Source organism: Aspergillus udagawae (genome assembly GCF_001078395.1).
Source record: "Aspergillus udagawae IFM 46973 DNA, scaffold_7, whole genome shotgun sequence".
Classification (NCBI taxonomy): domain Eukaryota; kingdom Fungi; phylum Ascomycota; class Eurotiomycetes; order Eurotiales; family Aspergillaceae; genus Aspergillus; species Aspergillus udagawae.
In genome coordinates this window covers 1,639,737-1,660,910 of record NW_025091270.1, presented here as the reverse complement: position 1 = coordinate 1,660,910, position 21,174 = coordinate 1,639,737, and the positions used below count along the sequence as shown (strand labels likewise).

Below are 21,174 nucleotides of genomic sequence, written 5' to 3'. Positions count from 1 at the left end.
CACTGGAAGCACTGAGCACCGCCGTCGTCACGTACCGATGGTCCCAGCTTCGCCACAAAGTCGCAAATAATGACGTAGGATACAGTTGGTTTAACCATGGCGCCCACCCCCCTGTAATTCATCACGATAAGCTTCAATTTTCGGCGCGTCGCAGTTTTCACATAATTACTCATTTTCGTGGTTGCTATGACCTGTGTCAATGACGGCGAAGCCTCATGATGACAAATAACGCTAGACACCATATATATATAAAGTAATTGCAAGAATAGTTCTTCAGTGTGCGAGTATAAGTTCATAATATTTCATTCTTTTTCATATTATCATCTCTAGGCTGCATAATCAACATGTTCGAAGCAAAGGAAACTGTTCTGGTCATAGGTGGAACAGGCGCCCAAGGAGTCCCAGTTGTCAAAGGTATTTGTTCGTTAGTTTTAGATGCAACTGCCGTTGCTAACCTTACTGGAAGCTCTGGCATCTAATTCAAAATATGCCGTACGCGTCCTCACCAGAAATTCATCCTCCAAAGAAGCTAAACTGTTGGCTACAATTCCTGGAGTGACAATTTTCGAGGGAAACACATATGACGAGACCACACTCCGCGAAGCGTTCAAAGACATCGAGTATGTTTTCGCTAACACCAATGGGCTTGCTATAGGAGAGAAGGCCGAGATATACTGGGGTATTCGCCTGTATGAGATTTCTCGAGAATTCGGCGTTAAGCACTTTATTTATGCAAGTCTTGAGTATGGGTCAAAGCTTGGGAACTTTGACCCCAAATACCGGTGCGGTTTTCTGGATGGAAAAGCAAAAGTTGCGACCTACATCTCTGCACAGCCAACGACTCCAATGGCGTGGTCTACTTTGACCTCTTGCCAGTATATTGAAGCACTATCAGAAAAGCTACGACCTCTCCCTGATCCTAAAAACCTGGATATCCTTATCTTTACAGCTCCACTCGGAGAAGGGAAATGCCCTCTTATCTATCTTGAGGACTATGGAGCTTATGCCCGATGGATGCTTGATACACCAGCTCGGAGCAATGGTCTGGAATTGCATGTTGCTACTGAGGATATTGCTTGGAGAGATCTTGCTTCTGCATTCACGGAGGTTACTGGCCAAAAGGCAGTATACAAGGACATCACATTGGATGAATACTTTGAATCTGGGATTTTTCCAAATCCCGATGCCAAAGTTGGCTATGCAGGTAGCCCTGACGATGGGACCCTGTTGACCTACCGGGAGGACTTCTCGGGCTTCTGGAATGTTTGGAAAGATAATTTGACGAAGAGGAATTATGCTCTGCTGGACGAGATACTGCCGACACGAGTCAAGACGGTAAAGGAATGGATGGTGAAAACAGGTTACAATGGAAGGCCTGCTTTGGTCCTGAAAGACTCTCGAGATCGGGATGCCAAAAAAGGCACTGGCGCGAAAAAGGAATGATTGTAACAGATTTCTTTTGGAGTATGGAGGCTTACTGTGGGACATAATTCAGCCTAATTGGATGATAGCAGTAACTTAAAATTGGAATAAAGTTTATGTAGTCTTGCATCGGAACCTGGCGAAGCATGCTCTAGATAACTTGGCTATAAAGGTGGAATGAATGCTCTACAAGCAAATTCTGACTGACCCTATTGCCCATTCTCGAACCTTGTTTCCAAAGTCCTTGGAAGTAGGATCTGCAATGTCGACCCATTGTCGATGCCTGCCATACACTGGTGGAACATCTGAAGAACTTGTGTGGTTCCGCATGGTTATCTGCTACCAAGTTATGCATCAGTGCGGCGCTGTGACCAAGTGGCCACGGCTGCCCTCTTGGCTGGTAGCGCGTCTAGCTCGGGAAGCCAATCAACCATATTGGACCCTATACTCTCAATAAAGAGTATGCGACTACATCCTATAAAGCTGCTAGCTTGTTATTAGTCTTTACTAAGCACTCCCTAAGTATAATACAATATATAACTACGTTAGTATAGTAGTAAAGATGGTAGTACCACCTCTAGCTAGAGTCTGGGAAAAGCAAAGACCCTATTTATAGGATGCCCCAAGTCCTCTCTCACCCGCATATAATGTTATATAACCAGGGTTTAAGCAATAGTTAACTCAGAGCCAACCCTGTATCCAATAACCAAGAAGTGAAACATGAAAGAAACATTTGGCCAGCAGGAAGAAGCCAGGGCAGCCAGGGGTCACCTCCCACGGACCATGGATGAAGTAGATAGTCAAGGCACACAATCACTTTTATGGTCTTCAAAAGCCTCCTAAGAAGTGGGATGTAAGGCCACTGAGTATACTGCACATGCTAAAGACTACAACTTGACTGAAAAAGCTGCGTCAGTAACAGGCTGTAAATATGATATGGGAACAGAAAAGCATCACAAACCTTGCCGTGGTATCAAGTCCGACTCCATTATATTCTAAGCCAAGAGGGGAAACGAGAGAAAGAAGGGAAGAAAACATGAATATGAATATAAATTATGGGTAGGAAATTACCAGTAGGAAGGTGTATGAGCTGCAGGCTCTTAAAATGTACATGCTCCATAACCTAGCTACCTGGTTAACTAGAGTTCACCTAGGAAAATCCTTTAAAGGGTGGCCACTCTGAGTCTGGGAAGTATTTTCCGCCCCTGGGTAGAGCTGTTCTGTTGGATAGATTCTCCCAAGCACATAGTAGCCTATTTTGTGTCTAGAGGTGATTTCATATAAAGTGGTTTAATAATTGCCTCATTAACTGTTCAAGCATCATAGATATAGAGTCAAGCATCTGTTGGCTTAGGTGAGATTCCTAGCAACCTTTTGGTGCTCAAATCCTGTTGCTAACTGACCAGCTAGGAAGCTTGAGGCGGCACACCTGCATGGAAATGTTAATATTTCTAAAGAGTGTAGATCACTGTATTAGGGTTTAACTCCTGTTCATTTGCTACAGCATCTAAACATACATTAATTGGTTAAATGAAGCTTTCGGGCCCGTCTAGTGTGCTTAGACATGCGCATAAATTTTAGTAGTTATCCAACGCAAATCTAAACTTTCTGGTTGGAGAAATGAAATCACCCTAAAAGATTTAAGTATGCCACTGTTATCCTGTGCATGGGTGCGTACTTACAGTAGCCGCCCAACAACAATCTCGCCGCAGCGACAACATGACTGGCACTGTGCAAGTCCTTGAAATTAACCCCTCACCAAGTAGGCGCTATAAATTGCCCTGCATGAATTCCAATCCATAACTACCAATACAATCTGGTTCTCCGCTCATATACAGTCCAACACGTCTTGTTGGCTGCACTGTTACTGGGTACAGAATTGGGGCGCAGGACAAGGTAGTGTTTCAGCCTGACGTTCCTGCACCGCATCACATGGAGGCAGTCAATGCTGTAGTACCTAGAGATACTCTCTTGTTGTTGTTGTCCCACCTTGCATCCTATATAGCACAAATAAGCGCTCTCTTCCCAGACGCAGAACTCGAACTCCCAAGTAAACTCCAGCTTCTGTTCTCACACCTAGGCTCCTCACTTCCCTCAACCATGGCACACTGTATGAACACTCCTGCCCAAATGGTCCTCTTCTACACTTTTCTCATGGTTCTCTGCATCGCCTCCGCCACCAGCCAACTCGTCGGCTGTGGCACCCTCAAGTGCGACTGCGAGATTGAGAACCGCACCCTGAGTGCCCTGGGCCAAGCGTCCTTCACCTCCTCCTACATCGAAAACGGCACAATGCCCCTAACCTGGACTCTCGGCCTCCAAGAGACACAGGACCCCGATCATCGGTCCAAAGACCTCATAGAACAATCCTTTTATCTCGGCCTGCCACAGAACGTCAGCCTCAGCAACACCACCGTGTTCGGCGCATGTGCTTTGTTCTTCACAGACATGACTTCCCTGCTCAAGTTCAAGTTTACAGACCCAGAGCATGGCACATGCCAGGATGTAATGGGCAAAGACTGCGTTCGGGATTTGATATCCCTAGCTGAGCAGTATGCGAGCCCAGACAGCTCCATGTCGAAGGACCGGACCCTCGATACAGAGGGGTTCTGTCGCGATCTTGCTGTAGCGTTGTACACCCACAACCCAAAGTCATGTCCGCTATGGTTGGGGCGCTCGCAGGAGAGTATCCATGTGGACGGTATGTCGTCGTAACATATACTGCGTGCATCATGAGGTACCAGCTACTGACTATGATACAGTCCTGACCGGCCCCTCCGCCTCGCCACCCATCTCAGACTTGCGCTCCTGCCGTCCCACCACCGGGGAGAACTACAGCGTCTCCTTGGTAGAGAGCTACCGGTCCGCGGTCCCGTACGGGACACCAGAATTGAATTTAACGCTGCATGGTATCACCCCTGTGATGACGGTGTTTTACTCCAACTCGTCGTCGTCGTCGTCGCAGCAGGCTATGCTGGCTGACGTCCACTTGTCGTGCTTGACAGTTGCAGGACAGAACTATTCAAGCACGTTAGCGAACTCGGTCGAGGCTACTGGGATTCGGGCAGTGAATTTGTGGGGTTTTGTCGGACTGGTGTTGTTTTCTGGGATGTTCTTATGGTTTTAGAGTGCATTTCGAAGGAGATGGTTTGACCTAAATGGCCGTGGTGACTTTCAATATATGTTTCAGTGTGCTTGTGCCCCCTGTTGCATTGTTTCAGCTGGATCTATACTGGCGGTAAGGATGACGTTCGCCATTGCTCTTTTATGGCATTGACTCAAGCAGATGATAAAATGCACTTCTGATCCCCTTGAACTGGAACTTTAGAATATCCCCAAATAGGATTGGGCCATTAGTATCTCATTCAGTGACGTTAGTCCTGCTGCAAGCCAGTGTGAGGTCAATCCCTCAGTTTTGTCTACCAGAGGAATTCATATGGCATAATGGCAATTGTTTAAATCCTCCACGCTATTATTCAACAAAATAGCCATGGCCCCAGTCTCCTGTTCTAGTGCTAAGATTTTATAGATGCCAGGGTGGCCAGTTACTAGACTAACAGCTAAGGAGTTCTTAGAATCAGAGCCACTAGTCGTGTTCTTCCAAACAAATAGCATCTACAGATAGACATGGTAGGTTTAATTTACTTGACAAGATCATCCCAAGTTAATTGAATGTGAACGTGAATCAAGACTTAAAGCATGCAGTAGATGGGGCTGTCGAACCTAAGAACAGAAAGCACAGGACGCACAGGAGAAGACAAAATTATACAACAGGCAGAAGAATCAACTGGTAAGGATCACTTCCAATGCACCACCTTCTTATATTCCTTCTCTGGAATGTCCCTCCCGGTAATCACATCCCTGGCATGAAGTCCTGTACCGGTGACAGTCCCATTACTCGCCCTCATAGCCTTCAAGTCCACATCGAAACACCCACTGGGAACAGCCTGTGAGCACAATGGCCATAGTTCTCCGGTGCACATGTCGCAGAACAGGCCTTCCTTAGTCGAGACAAAATCCGGCCCCGCAGCCGAAGGGCTCTTGCACAGCTCGGTGGCTGTGTGGTCTCCATGTTCACTCACGACCACAACCCGATGATCCGCGAAGCAAACGCGGTCATTCTGCCTGGATTTCACAGATCGCTTTTTGACGCCGTACGTCGGCGCCGAAACGCGTCCACTGGTCCACTGTTGCAGCTGCCGGATCTGCTGCGCTGTGGGCTTGTCGTTCGGACCGGGACTGCACATCACCTGTCCGGGGGTTTTGAGGGCAGCAAGGCTCGCATCGGTGCCATCGTCATTATATGTCAATGGGGGGTTGAAAATCGGAAGGCAATTCATCTCGGTCAGGGAGGAATACAACGAGAACCGGGGCGCGCTGGCGCACATCGTGTCACGGGAGTCCTGATACTGCTGGACGCGGCCCTGGGTGGCTGCGAAATCAAGCAAATGGATGCCCGCCCCCTGGGGGAAGTTGCTTGTGGTCTTCCCAGTGTCATGCTCAGGCGAGTCGATCCAAAAACATCTGGGCTTGAAGGGGTCGCCGCTCTGACGCTGGACGGGGAGGTTGGAATGGTACCACGCGGCGCCGCACTCTTTGGGGACGTCTCCGAAGAAGCCCCAGAATTCCTTGTTGGGCGGCGTGATGTAGATGTACGCTATGCAGAGAGCGTCGTTGCCACTGCTGGACACGCTGAGGTACGCCGGGGCGCGGTTGTTGCCCTTGTTGATGGGCTCAACAACGATGTCTTTGAAGTTGCCATCGCCAATCTTGCCGTGGCGGGCGCCGCTTTTGAAGCCGATGCGCTCGCCGCTCTCGTCGAACAGAGCGATGCTTGGCGTATTGCCGCCAGTCCTGGCGTAGTCGGCGTCCCTGGGCAGTGACAGACCGGCGGCCACGCGGACGACTGTAGACGACCCCTGAGAATGTGGGAACATTTCGCTGACCATGGGGACCATGGTCAGGGCAGTTAAGAGGAAGGCAATTGCATTTCCTGCCATGGCTGCGGTCTTGGTAGATGCTGGGAGAGGATGAAGATACTTGTACTGCTAAAGATTGACTGGTTTACGATGGAACCAGCAACAATCAATGGTTTATATAGGTCTGCGATGCTCCACCACCGATGTTTTCTACAAACATGAACACCGAGTGTAGCCTGACATCTCGAACTGTTTCACTGTGATATGTGAACCAATCAAGATATCGGGGCTATGGAATGGAAGAACCCCCCCAGGATACATGCTCTATGTTTAGCACGCCATTGTTACTATCTCCAAGCAATCCAACAGTACTCGGCAATGTGCATATGACCTTGAAACACTTCTGCCTGAGCGTGTAGTGATGGGATGCTGATGTTGAAAGCTGTTCGGGGCGCTCGTCTGTCCTGTCTGCTCAACCAACTACACTAGTACGTTGGAAGGAGGGCCCCAATTCAGAGCGGCGCAACTAAATCGACTTTTCATGAGCTCAGCCTTCTTTCGGGGGTACGCCACCACTTCGGCTGGTTCTGTTGGCATCATGCCAGCCATGCTATTGGCAACGTAGAATTCTCGGCCTTGATGCCTGGGCATCCTGAAACTGGCCTAGAGATTGCTACGCAGTTCTTTTTGGGCCATGCACCTGCGCTCAAGACGAGAATAGACACACCCTGGTCCACGGATAGAACCCGCTTCCAACAGGTTTGTTGCTCTATTTTGGGCTTATCATTGACTTGAAACGCGGGTTACATGTGTCTATGTGCATTTCCTTGCGCGGGGCCCCGTGTCAGCCTTGTTGTTGGCGCACTAAAAGTTAAAGAGGACTACTGGATCAGGAGACTCAATGCTCCTCATCGAACGCAGAAGACCGACGAGACTTTATGGACCGGGGAACACTAGCAGCTGCACTACGCCTCTCACATCATTACAATGTAGACATCCAAAGAAACGCCTTGAACCATCTGGATTGGAGACGCTTATCTCAAAGTCTCCACTAAACCCTCGTGGACCCTTGGCACACGGGTTTTGATAACTATTCTACCTGTGGCTGACTCCTTTATATGGCATTACGGTGGTGAATGTACGGTATCTGTACTGGAACAGATCCATGCATGGTATATCAACTACGGACTAACATGTTCGTTCTATCTATAACTGCAGTCATCACATCTCAGGGCACTGAACACCTCTGCAACATATAGGAGAAGCTGCTTATAGGCCCTGTCAAGAAGGCGGCTCGTGGCATCTCTATGGGGAGGCGGGTTGTCCACATAGTCCACCCCTGAGCCTGTGCGTAACGAAATACCACTTCTGGGTCCGTCCGGGGCCCAGAGGGTGCGATGCTCAATACCGCGGCCGGACCGAGGGTAAGTAAGTAGTCAATCCAACATTCTGTTGGAATAGAGACATCAGCTTGGAACGTATATGGCGGAGGTAAAGACGTGGGGACGAAAGAGAGAGACGGACTCAACAACAACTTCTCACTTCCCGAATCAACACGCCCGCCCCCAATACCCGCGAAGATACCAAACCGCCTCGCGCGGTCTGTCTCGTTCCGTAGAAAATCCAGAAGGCTAGCCATCGCTGTCCAGATCTCTACCATATCTCGTAACTGCGCCGGCGTGAGACCACCACGATTTCCTTCCGCGAAGCCCCTCGGTGGATCAAAAAGCACACTTCTGAAGTCGCTGGCGTCTGGACTCCCCAGAGGACGCTGGGGCGCCGGGTTACCCTGCAGCCACGAGATCTGACCGGTGAGGTCATCGTCTCGTCCTTTCCACGCAGCGAAGAGGTCACAGATGGTCCAGACGCGCCAGATGGCGTCGTCCAGTTCCTTCGAGCGGGCCGAGCACGGGTCCAGAAGCGCACTATAGGATTCCCTGCGGAGGACTTTCCGGCAGTAGTACAAGAGGAGAGTCTTGAACTGGGCGAGTATGTGCAGGTCTTGTCGGTAATGGCGCAGGTAGAGACTGACGGAAAGATTCTGGCCTCCCGGCTGCTTCTCGCTTGCGTACACCCGGTCGGTGATTTCGCAGTGCTCCCAGGCTGCAGGGGACATCTTCCAGAGACAATCATGGATTAAGGATATCTCGTGCGCCTTGAAGACTCGGTATGTCGTCCGGTTGATGGTAGCCATGGCAAAGAGGTCATCCAAGCTGTCGAGTTGTCGAAGAATGCTCAGGATGATGTTGTCGTGTCTCTGGGGATAGCAACTGTCGCCGTGGTCTTGCAGAGAGTAGAATACCCAGGCATGCAAGGCTCCTCGTCGGTGATGGTCTCAAGTTCGTACACACTGGGGATCCTGAGAGTGACCGACGAGTCTGGTAGCTGGAAACTTGCAACGGAGCTTTCTTCACGGAGCGTTGGACTGGTGTCAGGCCCTCCGGACTGCTGCGACTCCGACATTGTATGCGAAGGAAGGAGCTGTTTGATCTCAGAGCCACGAGGCAGGCTCTCAAGTAGCGTTGCTTTTAGTTTCTGGATGACTCCCTGCAGTAGGAGCACATCCTCTGCTTTCAGACGCTGGATGATAGCAGGAGGCATCGATTCCCCAACCACTACCGAGAACGCTCGTTGTATTCGAGTCGTCGTGTCTATAGTTGATTTCGACGCGCTGACTAATGCCTGAGGCAGGGCAAGTCTTGTCGTCCTGTCGGGCAACGAAGGGACCATTTCCGCGGGCAATAGCTTGGTGAATTTCACAGCAGCAGAACGCCTCTGCGTGTACGCAGGTGGGGGACTACACGCCTGCCTCGACCCTGTGGATGCACGTGAGGGAGTTCTGACGGAATGTGATGACGCTATCAGTCGGGTTTTCCGACTTGAGCTGAACTGGACAATGCGGTTCATCTGTTGAATCAAAGAAACCCAGAGACTGTCAACTCCAGAACTCTTTCTTTTGCTCCTCCCACATTGGTTGGCCACTGCGAAAGTCTGCTGCGTGCGTGCCGAGGAGCGTACAAGTTCCGGGGCCAGGAAGTGAACCGTCCGAGACGGCTCAGTCTCCAGTGTTGGCTTCGTCACTGTAAGATTGTGGCTGGCTTCCGGGGCGGTGCCAGAACGGGTTCCAGTGTGCAAAGAGGAGACTTCAAGAGTGTGGAGACTCCTTGCCTGTCGGCCTTCACACTCGGAGCTTTCTCGTGGTGTATCGATAACGGTCTGGGTTGGAGCACTGCTCTCATGATTGCTCGGTCCAGAGCAGCGAAATGTTTCGGGCTTGGTTTGTGAGGCAGGGGGTAAAGCTCCAGCTTTGGCTGTGCTTCGGGCTGAACATCAATGATTCGTTGCTCCGCACAGCGAGGGCATTGTTCACTGAGCCGATCTCGAGAGGGCATCCTCGCTAGCTCTCCCTCCCTCTCTAACAAGCCCGGCTTAGCGAACGCCTCCCGCGGCAATGGTGGAAGGGGTTTGTCCTCCCTCGTATTTCTTGATACTAGAATAGTCTGGTGGCTCTCCTGCGATAGCGACAGGGCTACCAGTGGGTTGGCTTGTGTCGTTTGTGCCATTTCGATTGAATCCCAATATATGCCCAACCCGTTTAAAACTTGGCTCGAACAAGAGGACGACATTCCAGACTCGGAGTCGTAAATGCTCGAAGTGCTCAGCGTCGCCACTTCTCTGACTGTTGTCATACTGATCGAGTCGTCCAGGTGACTTTTGTTCTTTTCACAGCGAACAGAGAACTTGGATCGTGGCAGGTAGTTTGGAAACAATTGCATTGGCGTAGATCGAGGGATTTCCATCCCCTGACATTGACATCGAACAGGCTCAAGCATGATTTTTGCAAGATATCTGCCCTGTATCCTGGATGGATGACAGGTTCAGCAGAAAGACGATAGGCACGGAACGAGCAACTCTCTGTTCAATCCACTACAAATATAGTCGCCGTTTCTCTTTCTCCGGGAGCTCTTAAACAATCTTTGAAATGGCGCTGTTTGGTCTCTCCTCGTGGGCAGTTGGCTGTTCCTCCAACCCCAACACTTAACGAGCTCAAGCATGGCTCGACGTGCATTCAATTCCGTGGATGTCTGTACCAGAATTACTATTCACTCAATAACCCCGCACCATGCGAAGGGAGCCAACCGTACATACGTGTTTGGCGCCGAACAATCAATATCTTGTTAATTGCTCGCTAGCCTCGTCAAGCCTCGTCAAGCCTCCAACTTGGCCCGGGTATGCTAGCTGTAGGTCTGAGCCCCGACATAAGCACCTAGTTCCTCCCCGACGGACCCTTATGCAGGGGGTTGATACTCGAGAAACGCTGATAGCATGATATATGATTCTGCCTTGTCTGTGGAGAAGTAGGCTGTCAATACATGAGGGTGCCAATAGGGGTACTCCGTAAAGTGGTGTTGGTGATAGCTTTGGCGCTGTTGGGTGGACGACAGGGGTCTTAGCTAACTGTTGGTGGCGAAGCTACTGTGCATGCGTCCATTCAGAGCTCCAAACCTTCCTGGAAATTAATTCTGTAACTGCTGATAATTCCATTGGCTATTTCTCTTTAACATTTGCTTGGGCTCGTTCTTTAGATACATTGGTGATCGGACCGCACGGGGCCAGCCTTTGGTAATATCAGAATACCAACGGTGTTGGTGTCTTCCGCGACTCCAAATCCAACATACACAGGGGAGAATTAGGTAAAGGCTTCTCTAATCATGGACAGTAGTCAATATGGAAGAAATGTAGCAGCCCGGCGGAATGCTGTAGACCAGGATAATCGAGCGTTCCCTGCACATTTGAACCTTGAGATGCAAGGCAATGCATCCACATGACCTTTGGTCTGTCCAGCCGTGGAGCTAACAATGTGATAGTTTCTGATGCTCGCTTAATTGATCTCTTGGTCCCTGTGTCCGAGGTTAGCTTGATTTTTTTTTCGCGGCAGAACGAGTTGGAATTGAGAATGCGGACAACATTCTTTCTTCCTAAGTGCTTTGAAGGGCGATATTCGACGCCCAACATGTATAGGTGTATAGATCTTCATTAATTCGAATAAGATGAGGAGCATATCGTTTCCAATAGCATTAACTGGTGTCCCTTGACCCTCGTAGAAAACAGCCCTTTCTACCTGATCTGCTGGTCCTGTGTCAGTAACAATATCACAAGCGAGGAACCTTGAGCCAACTCGGTTGACCGTCTAAATTACACCTTGAAACCAGACTATGTTTCACACTAGATGGCCTGGACAAGAACGCTCATGAGCCAGCGTATCGGAACGAAGAAGGCCGCCAAATACCAACGAGCGAACTTGTGATTCTCTCCAAAGAACGAGCACGATCACAATCCACCTGACGGCACAATACCCAGAATTCCTCTTGAAAGGGCAACTCTTGGGGGGACAAGCTGTTGGCCCCTAATATAGCACTCGGGACGAGGGGGAAGGAGAAGATGATGCCTGGGGTCCAGAGAATAGGTTAAATACCAGTCCTATTCCTGCTTCTGACGTGAGGTTTGATAAACAGCTTCCTCTATACTTTACTCATCCAGAGTTCTATCAGTATCGTCATTGCTAGCGCTGGTTCGAGAAGATCTGACTATCCCTGAGCCATCATTGTGCAACCAGCCCAATCCAGCCATGTATACACCTTTCGTTCAAAAGCTTTACCTGCTCCTTCTTTTGGGACTTTTTCTGACGTGGCAGGTTCTGACCCATCCGGTCCACGGGTGAGATTGATTCCTCCAAAGGCGTTAAAATAACATCTGCTGACCTCTCCGAGCAGTGAAAGCCATGCTCGATCCTTGATAAGCCCAACCATCGAGCCGTATGGACCCGCTGCACTTCATGTCAGGGGAGGCAAGCTATGCGGCCTGTCCTGTGGACGAACCAAGGGAGGAGATGGAGAGAGTGACAGCGGCGGTTCGCCCAGGGGTGGGAACAATATGCAGCTTCAACCCCATAACAACCAAGGAAATCCGGCCGCCATCGGTGCAGCTAGCGAAACGGTCCGTCTTTACAACGAAGTAAAAGGTAGACGCGACCTCTTCGTGCAAACAGGCCATAGCAAATTCTGGGAGATCAATCCAAACAATCGGAACCAGCGCCAGGTGTACTCGACGGGTGTCTGCTACGGATGTACCGTGGTGGTCGTCGCGTCTGGAAGAGGCATTTACTTGCATCATTTCCGGCAGAATGTGGGCACATTGGAACCCTTTGCAAACCCCGAATCGCAGGGCTTTGTCTACCACGTTTCAGGTCCATTTGATGACGCCATACACGCAAACGGACGGGCTTTTGAAGGCCAGCGGCCGTACATGGTGGTTGCGACACCCCCCCAGTACCGAAATGCAGTGGATTTCCTGGGACACACCTTTTCACATAGGTTCACGGACGGCACAGTGAGGATACAACCATATCAGGTAAGAATGATTGATGAGGATGCATTGGCAAACAGCGCGGTTGGGAAGGTCGTCGTCCAGTGGTTGCCTCCTTCCAACGGCGCCGATCATCGGTTGGTTGTGCGTGTGGAGGACAATGTGGTTGTCGATGCGCATTACAATGGCGATGGTCAGTTGCTGTCTTAGCCTATTAGGCCAGGAATAGCCTTGGTGACACGTGGACCGATTGAAGGTCTTTGAGACACATACCCTGAAGTGCTTCCTTGCCTCTTAGGAATCAGAATCCGGTATGCTTCAAGCCCCATCGGTCGTACGTCTGGGGTATGGACGGAATTCAGGGAATCATGCTTTGAAGTTGCTCGGATATGATATTTTTGTCCGTTTCAATTCTTTCAATCGTTGGATCATTCTAGATAGTCACATCTAGATACAATTTCAGGATCGTTTTGGTTGTTGTTGCTACTTGCCGTCCCCCCATTCTCAGCTGTTAGGCTTCCCGACGAACATTTTGGGCTGGTGTATTCCTTCAGCGCACCGCTTATAATACCACTCTCATCTAAACGGAATGACCCGTAGCTCATCGCCTTGTAGGTCTTAGGTGAGTGGTACAGATTCCCGGACCCTTCAGCAGTCCAAGGGCCTCAGCTGGTGGGATATTTGATAAGACCACCCGCTCTATCATTATCAGATCATAAGGGCCCCCTTTGGTACTACACCAAGTTAAGAGAGGGACCGCAATGGTAATTTAAGCTGATCAGTAACCAGGTGATCTTCGGGCCTAGCAATGGTTGCTAGCTGCTCATTGCCCCCCGAGAGCTTGTACTGAGTGAGGTTAGGCATGGCAGCGCTATAGTAATGCTGAGTAGCTATTGAACCAACCTCATTATTCTGAGGAATGAGCATAGGCTGCACAGCCAACACTGAGTGTTGGGCTTTGCTGATGGTTGATCAAGTGCTAGAAGGGGCGGAGTTGGCAAAGCAGGGGGCCAAGTAAGGCGTTCATGCGGGGAAATGTATCGGGGGCACCTCAGATGACGCTTGTGAATGCCAGGTATTGTCCTTCCAGCAAAGGATGCGTGCCCTTCCACTTATCACGCAGATCCATCGAGATGATGGGTTGTTGGAGAACTGTTGGACGACTCCTGCGCCGCCGTTGCCCTGTTGCCCTGTTGCCCTGTTGCCCTGTTGCCCCGCGGGTCACATGACACTGATTCATTTCCTCGTCGCTGTCTTGATTTCAAAACCGTTTCTTTCCATCTGGTATGTTTTTTCGATGACAAAATCATGACGGCCTATAGACCTTGCACCCTCCCCTTGGAGCTTATTGTGATGGTCGCAGACTATTTAGGTCCTTTGGACCTCTTGAATTTGATTCAGGGCATTCCCCACCTCGCCCCCCTTCTCAATTCTCAGCATATCCAGGCCCAGGACGATAATGGACGCACCATATTGCATCACGTTGTGGAACAAGGGCTTGAAAACCTCCTTAAACCTCTCACAAAATGGATCCCGCACAGCTCCGTCCCTGACAACGCAGGATGGACACTCCTTCATCAAGCGGTCAGGAACAGTGATGAACGGATGACAAAAGCTCTGGTTTATGCAGGTTTGGATATATCAGCCAAGGACAATGGAGGAAGAACTGCCCTTCATTTCGCATGCGATGTTGATGAAGTTGGGATTGCCCAGTTCCTCCTGGACCACGGAGCAAACCCGTCCGCGGCGGATTACAACGGACGCACTCTCTTGCCTAACACGGATCGACGTTGCTCAGTAATCCACGAGAGGCTGTGGAAAGCCGGCGCCGTCTTTCGCTCCCCACCGATGCCCCGGCCGATGCCACGAGGTTTGACCCCTCTTTTTTATGCAGCCTGGCTGGGTCGAGAAGACACTACCAGGATCCTTCTCGAGGCTGGAGCAGATCCTTCGATTCAAACAGAGAGTGGCGAGACCGTATTGCAGCGAGCTGTTTCAGGAAACCACACTAACATCGTGCGGCTCTTACTTGATGCTGGCGTTGATGTTAATGTGCGAGAGTCTCTTCATGGCCACACCGCCCTGCTGAAGGCTGCGCATTGGGGAGCAGATGACTCCCTTCGACTTCTCCTCAAGGCCGGGGCGAACGCTTCAGCAGTGGGCTACGATGGACGCAACGCACTGCATTTAGCAGCTACGATGGGCCACAAGTCAACTATCAAGCTGCTTCTAAAAGAAGGAGTCAACAGTTCTGCACAAGATAGTCAGGGCTACACTCCGCTGGACTGGGCAGTTGCAAGCGAGAATAAAGGAATCATTCAAATCCTAGAAGATGCAAATAAGAACCCATTTTTGAGGCTTGTGCATCAAATGTGCGGCGAATGTTACTCTAAAAACCAAACTGTAAATGATTAGATATTGGAGCACTGTGTCGGAGTTCTGAGCGTCTTGCAGCCCTCCATCTGGATAAACCTTATATACATTCTCTCACCAATGTTTGTGAGGTGACCTCTAGTTAAGATCTGGCTATACTTCTTGAACAACATCATACACTACCCTTGTAATATTACTGCTCAATACCATAGACAAGTGACATGTCAGGACATGAGTCTTGAAGGGCTTTATTCCATTTAAATCTTCTACATTGGAAGATAATCTCAAAACTGTCTTGGGGTAGGGCATGTGCATCGCAACAATTAGTGTTAGCAGCAGTGACTGAATTCTCGCACTGCCTGGTCTAGCACCCACGGTGCATGCACTGGTTCGGTTAGGCGAGGCAATGTGGTGGAATGTTAGCCTTGTCGGCCGTTCTTTAGAAGAGCAACAGAAATGCATCAGTGAACTTAACATTGACAGCGGCAGTGTCCTCCTTGCCGACGATATCCGTACCCACATGTGTGAAAAGAACCGTATATATGTCATCCTCACTCAAGTCTTTTCTCCCCTGAGTCAGGAATTTTGGAGGCAGCTTCCTGCACGCAGGGTCTTCGTCTTGCATGAAGCATTGCTGGAGACTGCATCAGACCCGTTGCCTTTCTCTCGTGGTGCGTTGTTCATGCCAACCAGCGTAACGACTCTGCATGCCGCGACCGCGTTTGATATCCTCCAACGGGCGCTGAATCTCGTCCAGAAATATCCTGAACTGGCAAACAACATTGCGTCTGTGCACGATATCAGCAACTTCTGTTAAACCATCAACCTTCTTCGCGAACTCCCTGACACTAAAATCAGTGTCGTCACGTACCGCTACCAGGACAGCCTTGTAGGGGTAAATTTGCGTTGATTGATCTATTCATTGACACTGGATCTAACTGCTGATGATCAAACTTGTATAGGTCACTCCCTAGCCTCCACGCCGAGACAGAAGAAGTCAATGACATCGCCGTATTCCTTGTGAAACTCAAATTCAAAGACCTTGCAAGTGGCACAATTCCTTAAGTTCCCGTCTTTGTTGTCAGATCATATTGCACGAGGCCAAGGACGTCATCTTAATATAATGTAGTAGGCCTGACGGTTCCTCGTAAAATCTAAGCATCAAAGCTTTATGGAGACATACAGCATGCCTCCTCAGTAGATGATCTGCTTCAGATACTCAGCAGAGAAACCAGCAGTAATTGCACCTCCAGCCAACCAGAATCCATTTCTGAACCACCACCAGCAACTTTGCTCATCCTTTAGATCCACCTGCAATATCATCCGCCCTAATGATCCTGTCGCTCCAATCACTGCGATGAAGTAGTAGAAGAATCCAAGGTTACTGGCATAGCCACAGTAACTTAATAGTAACGCCAGCATAACCAGCGAACCCCATAATAGAATCTTCGTCTGTTGCCTCCACAGTACCGCGATGCTCTTTATGCCCGCCTTGAGATCATCCTCAATATCTTGATGGGCGTAGACTGTGTCATATATGACTGTCCAGAGAGTATTTGCAATAACAAGGCTCAGAATAGCGGAGTTTACATGGAACTCGCCGTGGATCAATTTTTTCCAGCTCCAGCCCTGGGGGAAGCTGATCGTCTCTATGCCAAGAGAGAGTTCTCCCATCACAACACCCCATGCGAGGCACAGACCCAACACCACCTGAGGGTAGTTTGTATGCCGCTTAGCCCAGGGGTAGTACGTCCAACCGAGGATACTGGGCAGCGCGTAGAACCACGATTGAGAATGCGGTAGCAATGACAGGAATAAGGCTGCTGCAATAGCCTGGGTAATAGTGTAGACCAATGCAGCGGTGGGTGACACGGCGCCTCGGGGAATGGGACGGTGCTTCGTTCTTGAGACAAGAGCGTCCAGGGGCGCGTCGATGAGGTCATTCCAGATATGAATCGCATTAGAGACAAAAAAGGAGCCGCCAAAAAGCACAGCGCCTGCACGCAGGATATCCGGAACTGGGGTCGACAAATGCAACGCTGCATGCATCAACCCAAACACATGAGGGAAGTAGATGAGGAAAAGGCCGGCAGGTGGTGACAGTCGGGCGAGTTGGATGTAGGGAACCCATGACAAAGGAAGCCGAGATAATATCCCTGTTGTCGGAACTTGGTTACCCGAGTAATTGTTCAAAGCAGGCTCTTTGCCCTGCGACTTTGACTTTTTGCGTTTAACTGAGTCCATAGAAACGATATGATGCAGAGAACTTGACTGCTGAAATAAAAGTAAAAAAAATATTTGGAGCAGATTGGGGGCCGAGAATTCTGGGTGTCTGACGTGATATATATACCTTCTGTTCTCTTGGCTGGCACACACTTGACACACACTTGACAGTTTAGCGTCATTTCTGTCACAAACTAATAAACCTACACACGAGTAGAGTTAGCGTAAGCAATCTACAAGCAATTCATGTCTTTCTCATCGAATGAAGGCGTTGAAGTATGAAACGTAGCCCAGCAGGACCTCAATTCAGGTCTAGTTAAGGGAACTTGCAAACCCAACAGCGAAAACTGTCTTAAAGTTGCTTTGGGATAGCAAGAGTCTGGGCCCATTCGGTAAGGTAACCTTCCTCAACAGTCACTTGTGCCTAGAATCAGATTAAAGTGAGGGATGCAATGCTTGAGCCACGGAGATGATTATTATCATAGAGAGAAAGATGATGGAAATCCAAGCCAGGGCACGGCAGTATTTTGATTGTTCCTGTTTTCCCTCTTTAACTAGCAGATCCTCCTCGTGTCTGAGCTTTTTGTAATTTGCGTTGTGGGACGCCATCGATCACGTTCGAACATCAACAACGGGGCGCGGGACGGCCCACGGCCGCGAAAAGCTTGAGGACTGGTGGAGAAATCCGGAAGAAATTCTGCAGTTAACTAGTTATGTCTCACTACTCAACTTATCCGAGTACAAAGAGCGAATGGATCACTATGTAATCTTAAAGATATCGGCTAAAAACAAAATTCCGAGCGTTTATTAATGATTAGCCAATAGTTATAACCGCCGACTAGTAGTAGCGATAGTAGCGTATTAATGTGTTCAAACACTCCGAGTACAAAGAGTGAGTGGATCACTGACTATGTAATCTTGAAGAAATAGATTAAAAACAAAATTCCGAGTGTTTATGAATGATTAGCCAATAGTTATAAACGCCAACTAGTAGTAGCGATAGTAGCGTAATAACGTGTTCAAACACTCTCTTAGGGTATGGTTCATATTAGGTAGTGCTCAAGGTGGATACGCTAAGAGCATAAACTTGACCGATTCGACCCTCATTGGTATTATTGCTAACGATTTGGCTCATATAAGTCAGCAATTTGATATGGTGACTAGTTCCAGCCACTGAGAAGTAAGACAGATGATGCTTCAAGAAGACATTCGCGTCCTTTCGCTAAGAAGGCGTGGAATAGAGCAAAGGATTCAGGACAATATAAATAGAGGCTGTATGTCCCTTATCCAGGTTCCTTGAAGGTTCATGACAATCTCAAGCAGTAACAGCATTCCACACCCAGAAACCCCAGATATCAAGATATCTTCTTACTTCTATTATCATGCGTCTTCCACTCTCGACCATCTTTTTGCTTGTGGCTGCCGAAACCATAGCGGCAGCGCCATTCCAGCCCGCAGTTCCAAAGGGTGAGAGAGTCTTGCAATCCCGTTGAACAAATGACGAATTGTGCAGCTTGTTAATTGAAACTTAGAACATGCAGCACTGTCTGAGGCTTCTGCTTCTCAGTCTCTTGTCAAGCGTTATCAAAGCTTGGAAAACGGGCTGACATTCGATTCTGGTCTCTCATTCGACCGCACTACGGTCCAGTCCGTTACACTTTCAGAAGCCAACGATGGACAGGTGCCTCCGATCGGCCTTGTATATTCTGCTGGTCTGGATGCTGAGAGAGCCATTATGGCTACGGCTGGGACAAATGAAGGTACATTTGCAACAGGGTCCCTCTCGGTCGGCGGCGTGAACTTCTGGTGGACGATCAACACCGGCCGGTATTGGAATGTTAATGGTCTGCTTCATCATACTGGTACCGATGTTCTCGCGACGATGATGGCGGACGCAATCCAGACCATGGCAGTGGAGGATAATTCAGAAATATCTTGGACACTCCACAACACCGATCCGGACGGCGAAAATAGTTATATGGGCAAAATTGTATTGGGCTGCTACTGAGATGGCGTTTCCATTGGCCAGAATCTTGCAGAGAAACTTGCAGAAATTCTCTTTAGCAGATTTGAGATTATTCGTGGCCAGTTGAAACCTCTTTGTGTATCATTTGGTTGGATAGGGCAAGCGATACTGGGTACCGTGATATTAGGCTACTATCGAAGTTTAATACTGGTGCCGCACCAGACAATGGAGAAGAATACTTTGTTTTGATGGGAGTGACACTGTGCATCCTGTGGGCGATTTCCTATGGAACCGTCTGATCAACTTAGGTCGCTGTACCCCTGTTGGCATTTTCAACATATTTCTTGGATCTGTTAGAAGTTCAGCAATATTCCTAGATTTGTTAGACTTGTTAGTTTGTACTACCTGAGGCATCAGCCACGCCTGTCATGTCAACTGACTGCATAATTCATGCCAGGTGGGTTATGTACTCAGCCTGCGTTGATCGTGAGAACTCCGACTTAAGATGCGCCATGGAGACCTCAACCCTACTCTGGTTGCTCTCAAATGTCTTGTGGCATGATCGATTCTATTGTTGCTTGGAGAAGGCCACTTCCTTGAAATTGACAGGCTGAGAATGGAGTCACCGCAAATGGGGAAGAACCTATCCGTCTGGTTCATGTCAAAACTGGTCCCTGCAAGGAGCACAAGCTCTGTGGGGTCGGCATCGATTTGACGAAGCTTCTCGCACCACTCCTCAACAAAGCCAACGGCGGTGATTACTTCAAAACCATGGGCGTTAATATCGTGCAGCATCCGACCAAGCCATGGGTCAACTGGTCGATTGCGCGTACCATGGAGCTTAACAAAACCCACATGGTGGGGCCTGATCATGAAAGCCACAGCACATCGCCCGCATCTACGAGCAATGGAAGGAATCCGGCAAGATACACCTTACGCAATTGCCCTCGACGCTCCTCCCATCGCCGTGATGGCTCCAGCATGCCTCTTCCACAAGGAGTCACGGAATCTGAATATGTTGGCGCTATATGCGGTGAAGCAGAATTATGAATGGGCAAGTGGGCTGGACAGCATGATCCTTATACTCTCTACGTTAACACATTTGCAGCAAGGCCTGGTTCAAGCACATCACAAGTGATCTAGGGGCCCGGTGTTGACCGTTCTACTAGAACGTCAAGCCTAAAAGTAACCGTCTTGACTATTCAGTACTCTTCTATGATAACGACCGAAGATAAACCAGTTCCGGGCGCCATTTAAAAGATAATCTCTCGGAGGTCCACTATTTCCCAACCATCCGATAGTAGCTCGATCTCGATGCCTCCCATGCTGTGCTCACCTGAGCGAAGGAACCGAGGTCGCATCAAAATACTAGTAATGAGAAGACATGCCCTGACTCGCCGTAGAGCATCTGTAGAGACGGCCAGGCCATCTACGAATTAATGTCGCATTCGCGGCCTTGCCCCGCCGTTTAGGACATGAGTGTGAAAGGAGAGGTCAAGAAGGCGACCGCCAGGCTTAACTTGAGCTGGCTGATATCAGGAGAGAGGAGCATCATGTCAGCTTGTACCTCTTCCGAGCGTTGAAAAGCCAGGACGAAGAAAATTATGGTGGTAGTGGAAGTACCAGCCTGTGGTACAGCCGAGCCACTCGTTAGGCTCATCTTCTTGGTGTACGCTGTCGGTCATTCCTTCCCCTGTGTCTCTTTATGTTCTCCTCGCCTCTTCTCAGTCAATATTTGTTCGTTTATTTCTTTCCCTTGCAACTTATTGCACTACTGGGCGATACTTTTCCTTTTTTTGTCATCTTTGTGGATCCTTTAAGCCTCACAACTTTTAAATTGAACATCGTATTGTCTGGCATATACGCTGGGAGTCATTTATTCTTTCCTTCTTGTCCCTTTTCATC

General features: G+C 49.2%; 9 protein-coding genes across 9 annotated transcripts; 6 read left to right on the top strand and 3 right to left on the bottom strand.

Annotated features, from left to right (window-relative positions):
• Positions 1–344: 344 nt before the first annotated feature.
• On the top strand, positions 345–1,443 carry Aud_009242 (uncharacterized protein; the record flags this gene model as incomplete). Its single annotated transcript, XM_043294102.1, has 2 exons — positions 345–414; positions 467–1,443. The coding sequence occupies 2 exons, from the start codon at positions 345–347 to the stop codon at positions 1,441–1,443; spliced, it is 1,047 nt and encodes a 348-aa protein (XP_043150037.1).
• A 2,079-nt stretch (positions 1,444–3,522) lies between these two features.
• Aud_009241 (uncharacterized protein) lies at positions 3,523–4,549 on the top strand (the record flags this gene model as incomplete). Its single annotated transcript, XM_043294101.1, has 2 exons — positions 3,523–4,123; positions 4,185–4,549. The coding sequence occupies 2 exons, from the start codon at positions 3,523–3,525 to the stop codon at positions 4,547–4,549; spliced, it is 966 nt and encodes a 321-aa protein (XP_043150036.1).
• A 670-nt stretch (positions 4,550–5,219) lies between these two features.
• On the bottom strand, positions 5,220–6,422 carry Aud_009240 (uncharacterized protein; the record flags this gene model as incomplete). The annotated part of the gene is made up of 1 exon (XM_043294100.1): positions 5,220–6,422. The coding sequence occupies one exon, from the start codon at positions 6,420–6,422 to the stop codon at positions 5,220–5,222; it is 1,203 nt and encodes a 400-aa protein (XP_043150035.1).
• A 1,147-nt stretch (positions 6,423–7,569) lies between these two features.
• Positions 7,570–9,904, bottom strand: Aud_009239 (uncharacterized protein; the record flags this gene model as incomplete). Its single annotated transcript, XM_043294099.1, is given in 3 exon segments — positions 7,570–8,598; positions 8,613–9,557; positions 9,572–9,904. 3 exon segments carry the CDS (start codon positions 9,902–9,904, stop codon positions 7,570–7,572), a joined length of 2,307 nt encoding a protein of 768 aa, XP_043150034.1.
• Positions 9,905–11,970: 2,066 nt separating this feature from the next.
• On the top strand, positions 11,971–12,917 carry Aud_009238 (uncharacterized protein; the record flags this gene model as incomplete). Its single annotated transcript, XM_043294098.1, has 2 exons — positions 11,971–12,059; positions 12,116–12,917. 2 exons carry the CDS (start codon positions 11,971–11,973, stop codon positions 12,915–12,917), a joined length of 891 nt encoding a protein of 296 aa, XP_043150033.1.
• A 1,143-nt stretch (positions 12,918–14,060) lies between these two features.
• On the top strand, positions 14,061–15,122 carry Aud_009237 (ankyrin repeat domain-containing protein; the record flags this gene model as incomplete). Its single annotated transcript, XM_043294097.1, has 1 exon — positions 14,061–15,122. One exon carries the CDS (start codon positions 14,061–14,063, stop codon positions 15,120–15,122), a length of 1,062 nt encoding a protein of 353 aa, XP_043150032.1.
• A 364-nt stretch (positions 15,123–15,486) lies between these two features.
• Aud_009236 (uncharacterized protein) lies at positions 15,487–15,897 on the top strand (the record flags this gene model as incomplete). Its single annotated transcript, XM_043294096.1, has 1 exon — positions 15,487–15,897. The coding sequence occupies one exon, from the start codon at positions 15,487–15,489 to the stop codon at positions 15,895–15,897; it is 411 nt and encodes a 136-aa protein (XP_043150031.1).
• A 377-nt stretch (positions 15,898–16,274) lies between these two features.
• Positions 16,275–17,324, bottom strand: Aud_009235 (4-hydroxybenzoate octaprenyltransferase; the record flags this gene model as incomplete). Its single annotated transcript, XM_043294095.1, has 1 exon — positions 16,275–17,324. One exon carries the CDS (start codon positions 17,322–17,324, stop codon positions 16,275–16,277), a length of 1,050 nt encoding a protein of 349 aa, XP_043150030.1.
• Positions 17,325–18,685: 1,361 nt separating this feature from the next.
• Positions 18,686–20,319, top strand: Aud_009234 (uncharacterized protein; the record flags this gene model as incomplete). The annotated part of the gene is made up of 3 exons (XM_043294094.1): positions 18,686–18,770; positions 18,836–19,293; positions 19,879–20,319. 3 exons carry the CDS (start codon positions 18,686–18,688, stop codon positions 20,317–20,319), a joined length of 984 nt encoding a protein of 327 aa, XP_043150029.1.
• Between the last annotated feature and the right edge of the window lie 855 nt (positions 20,320–21,174).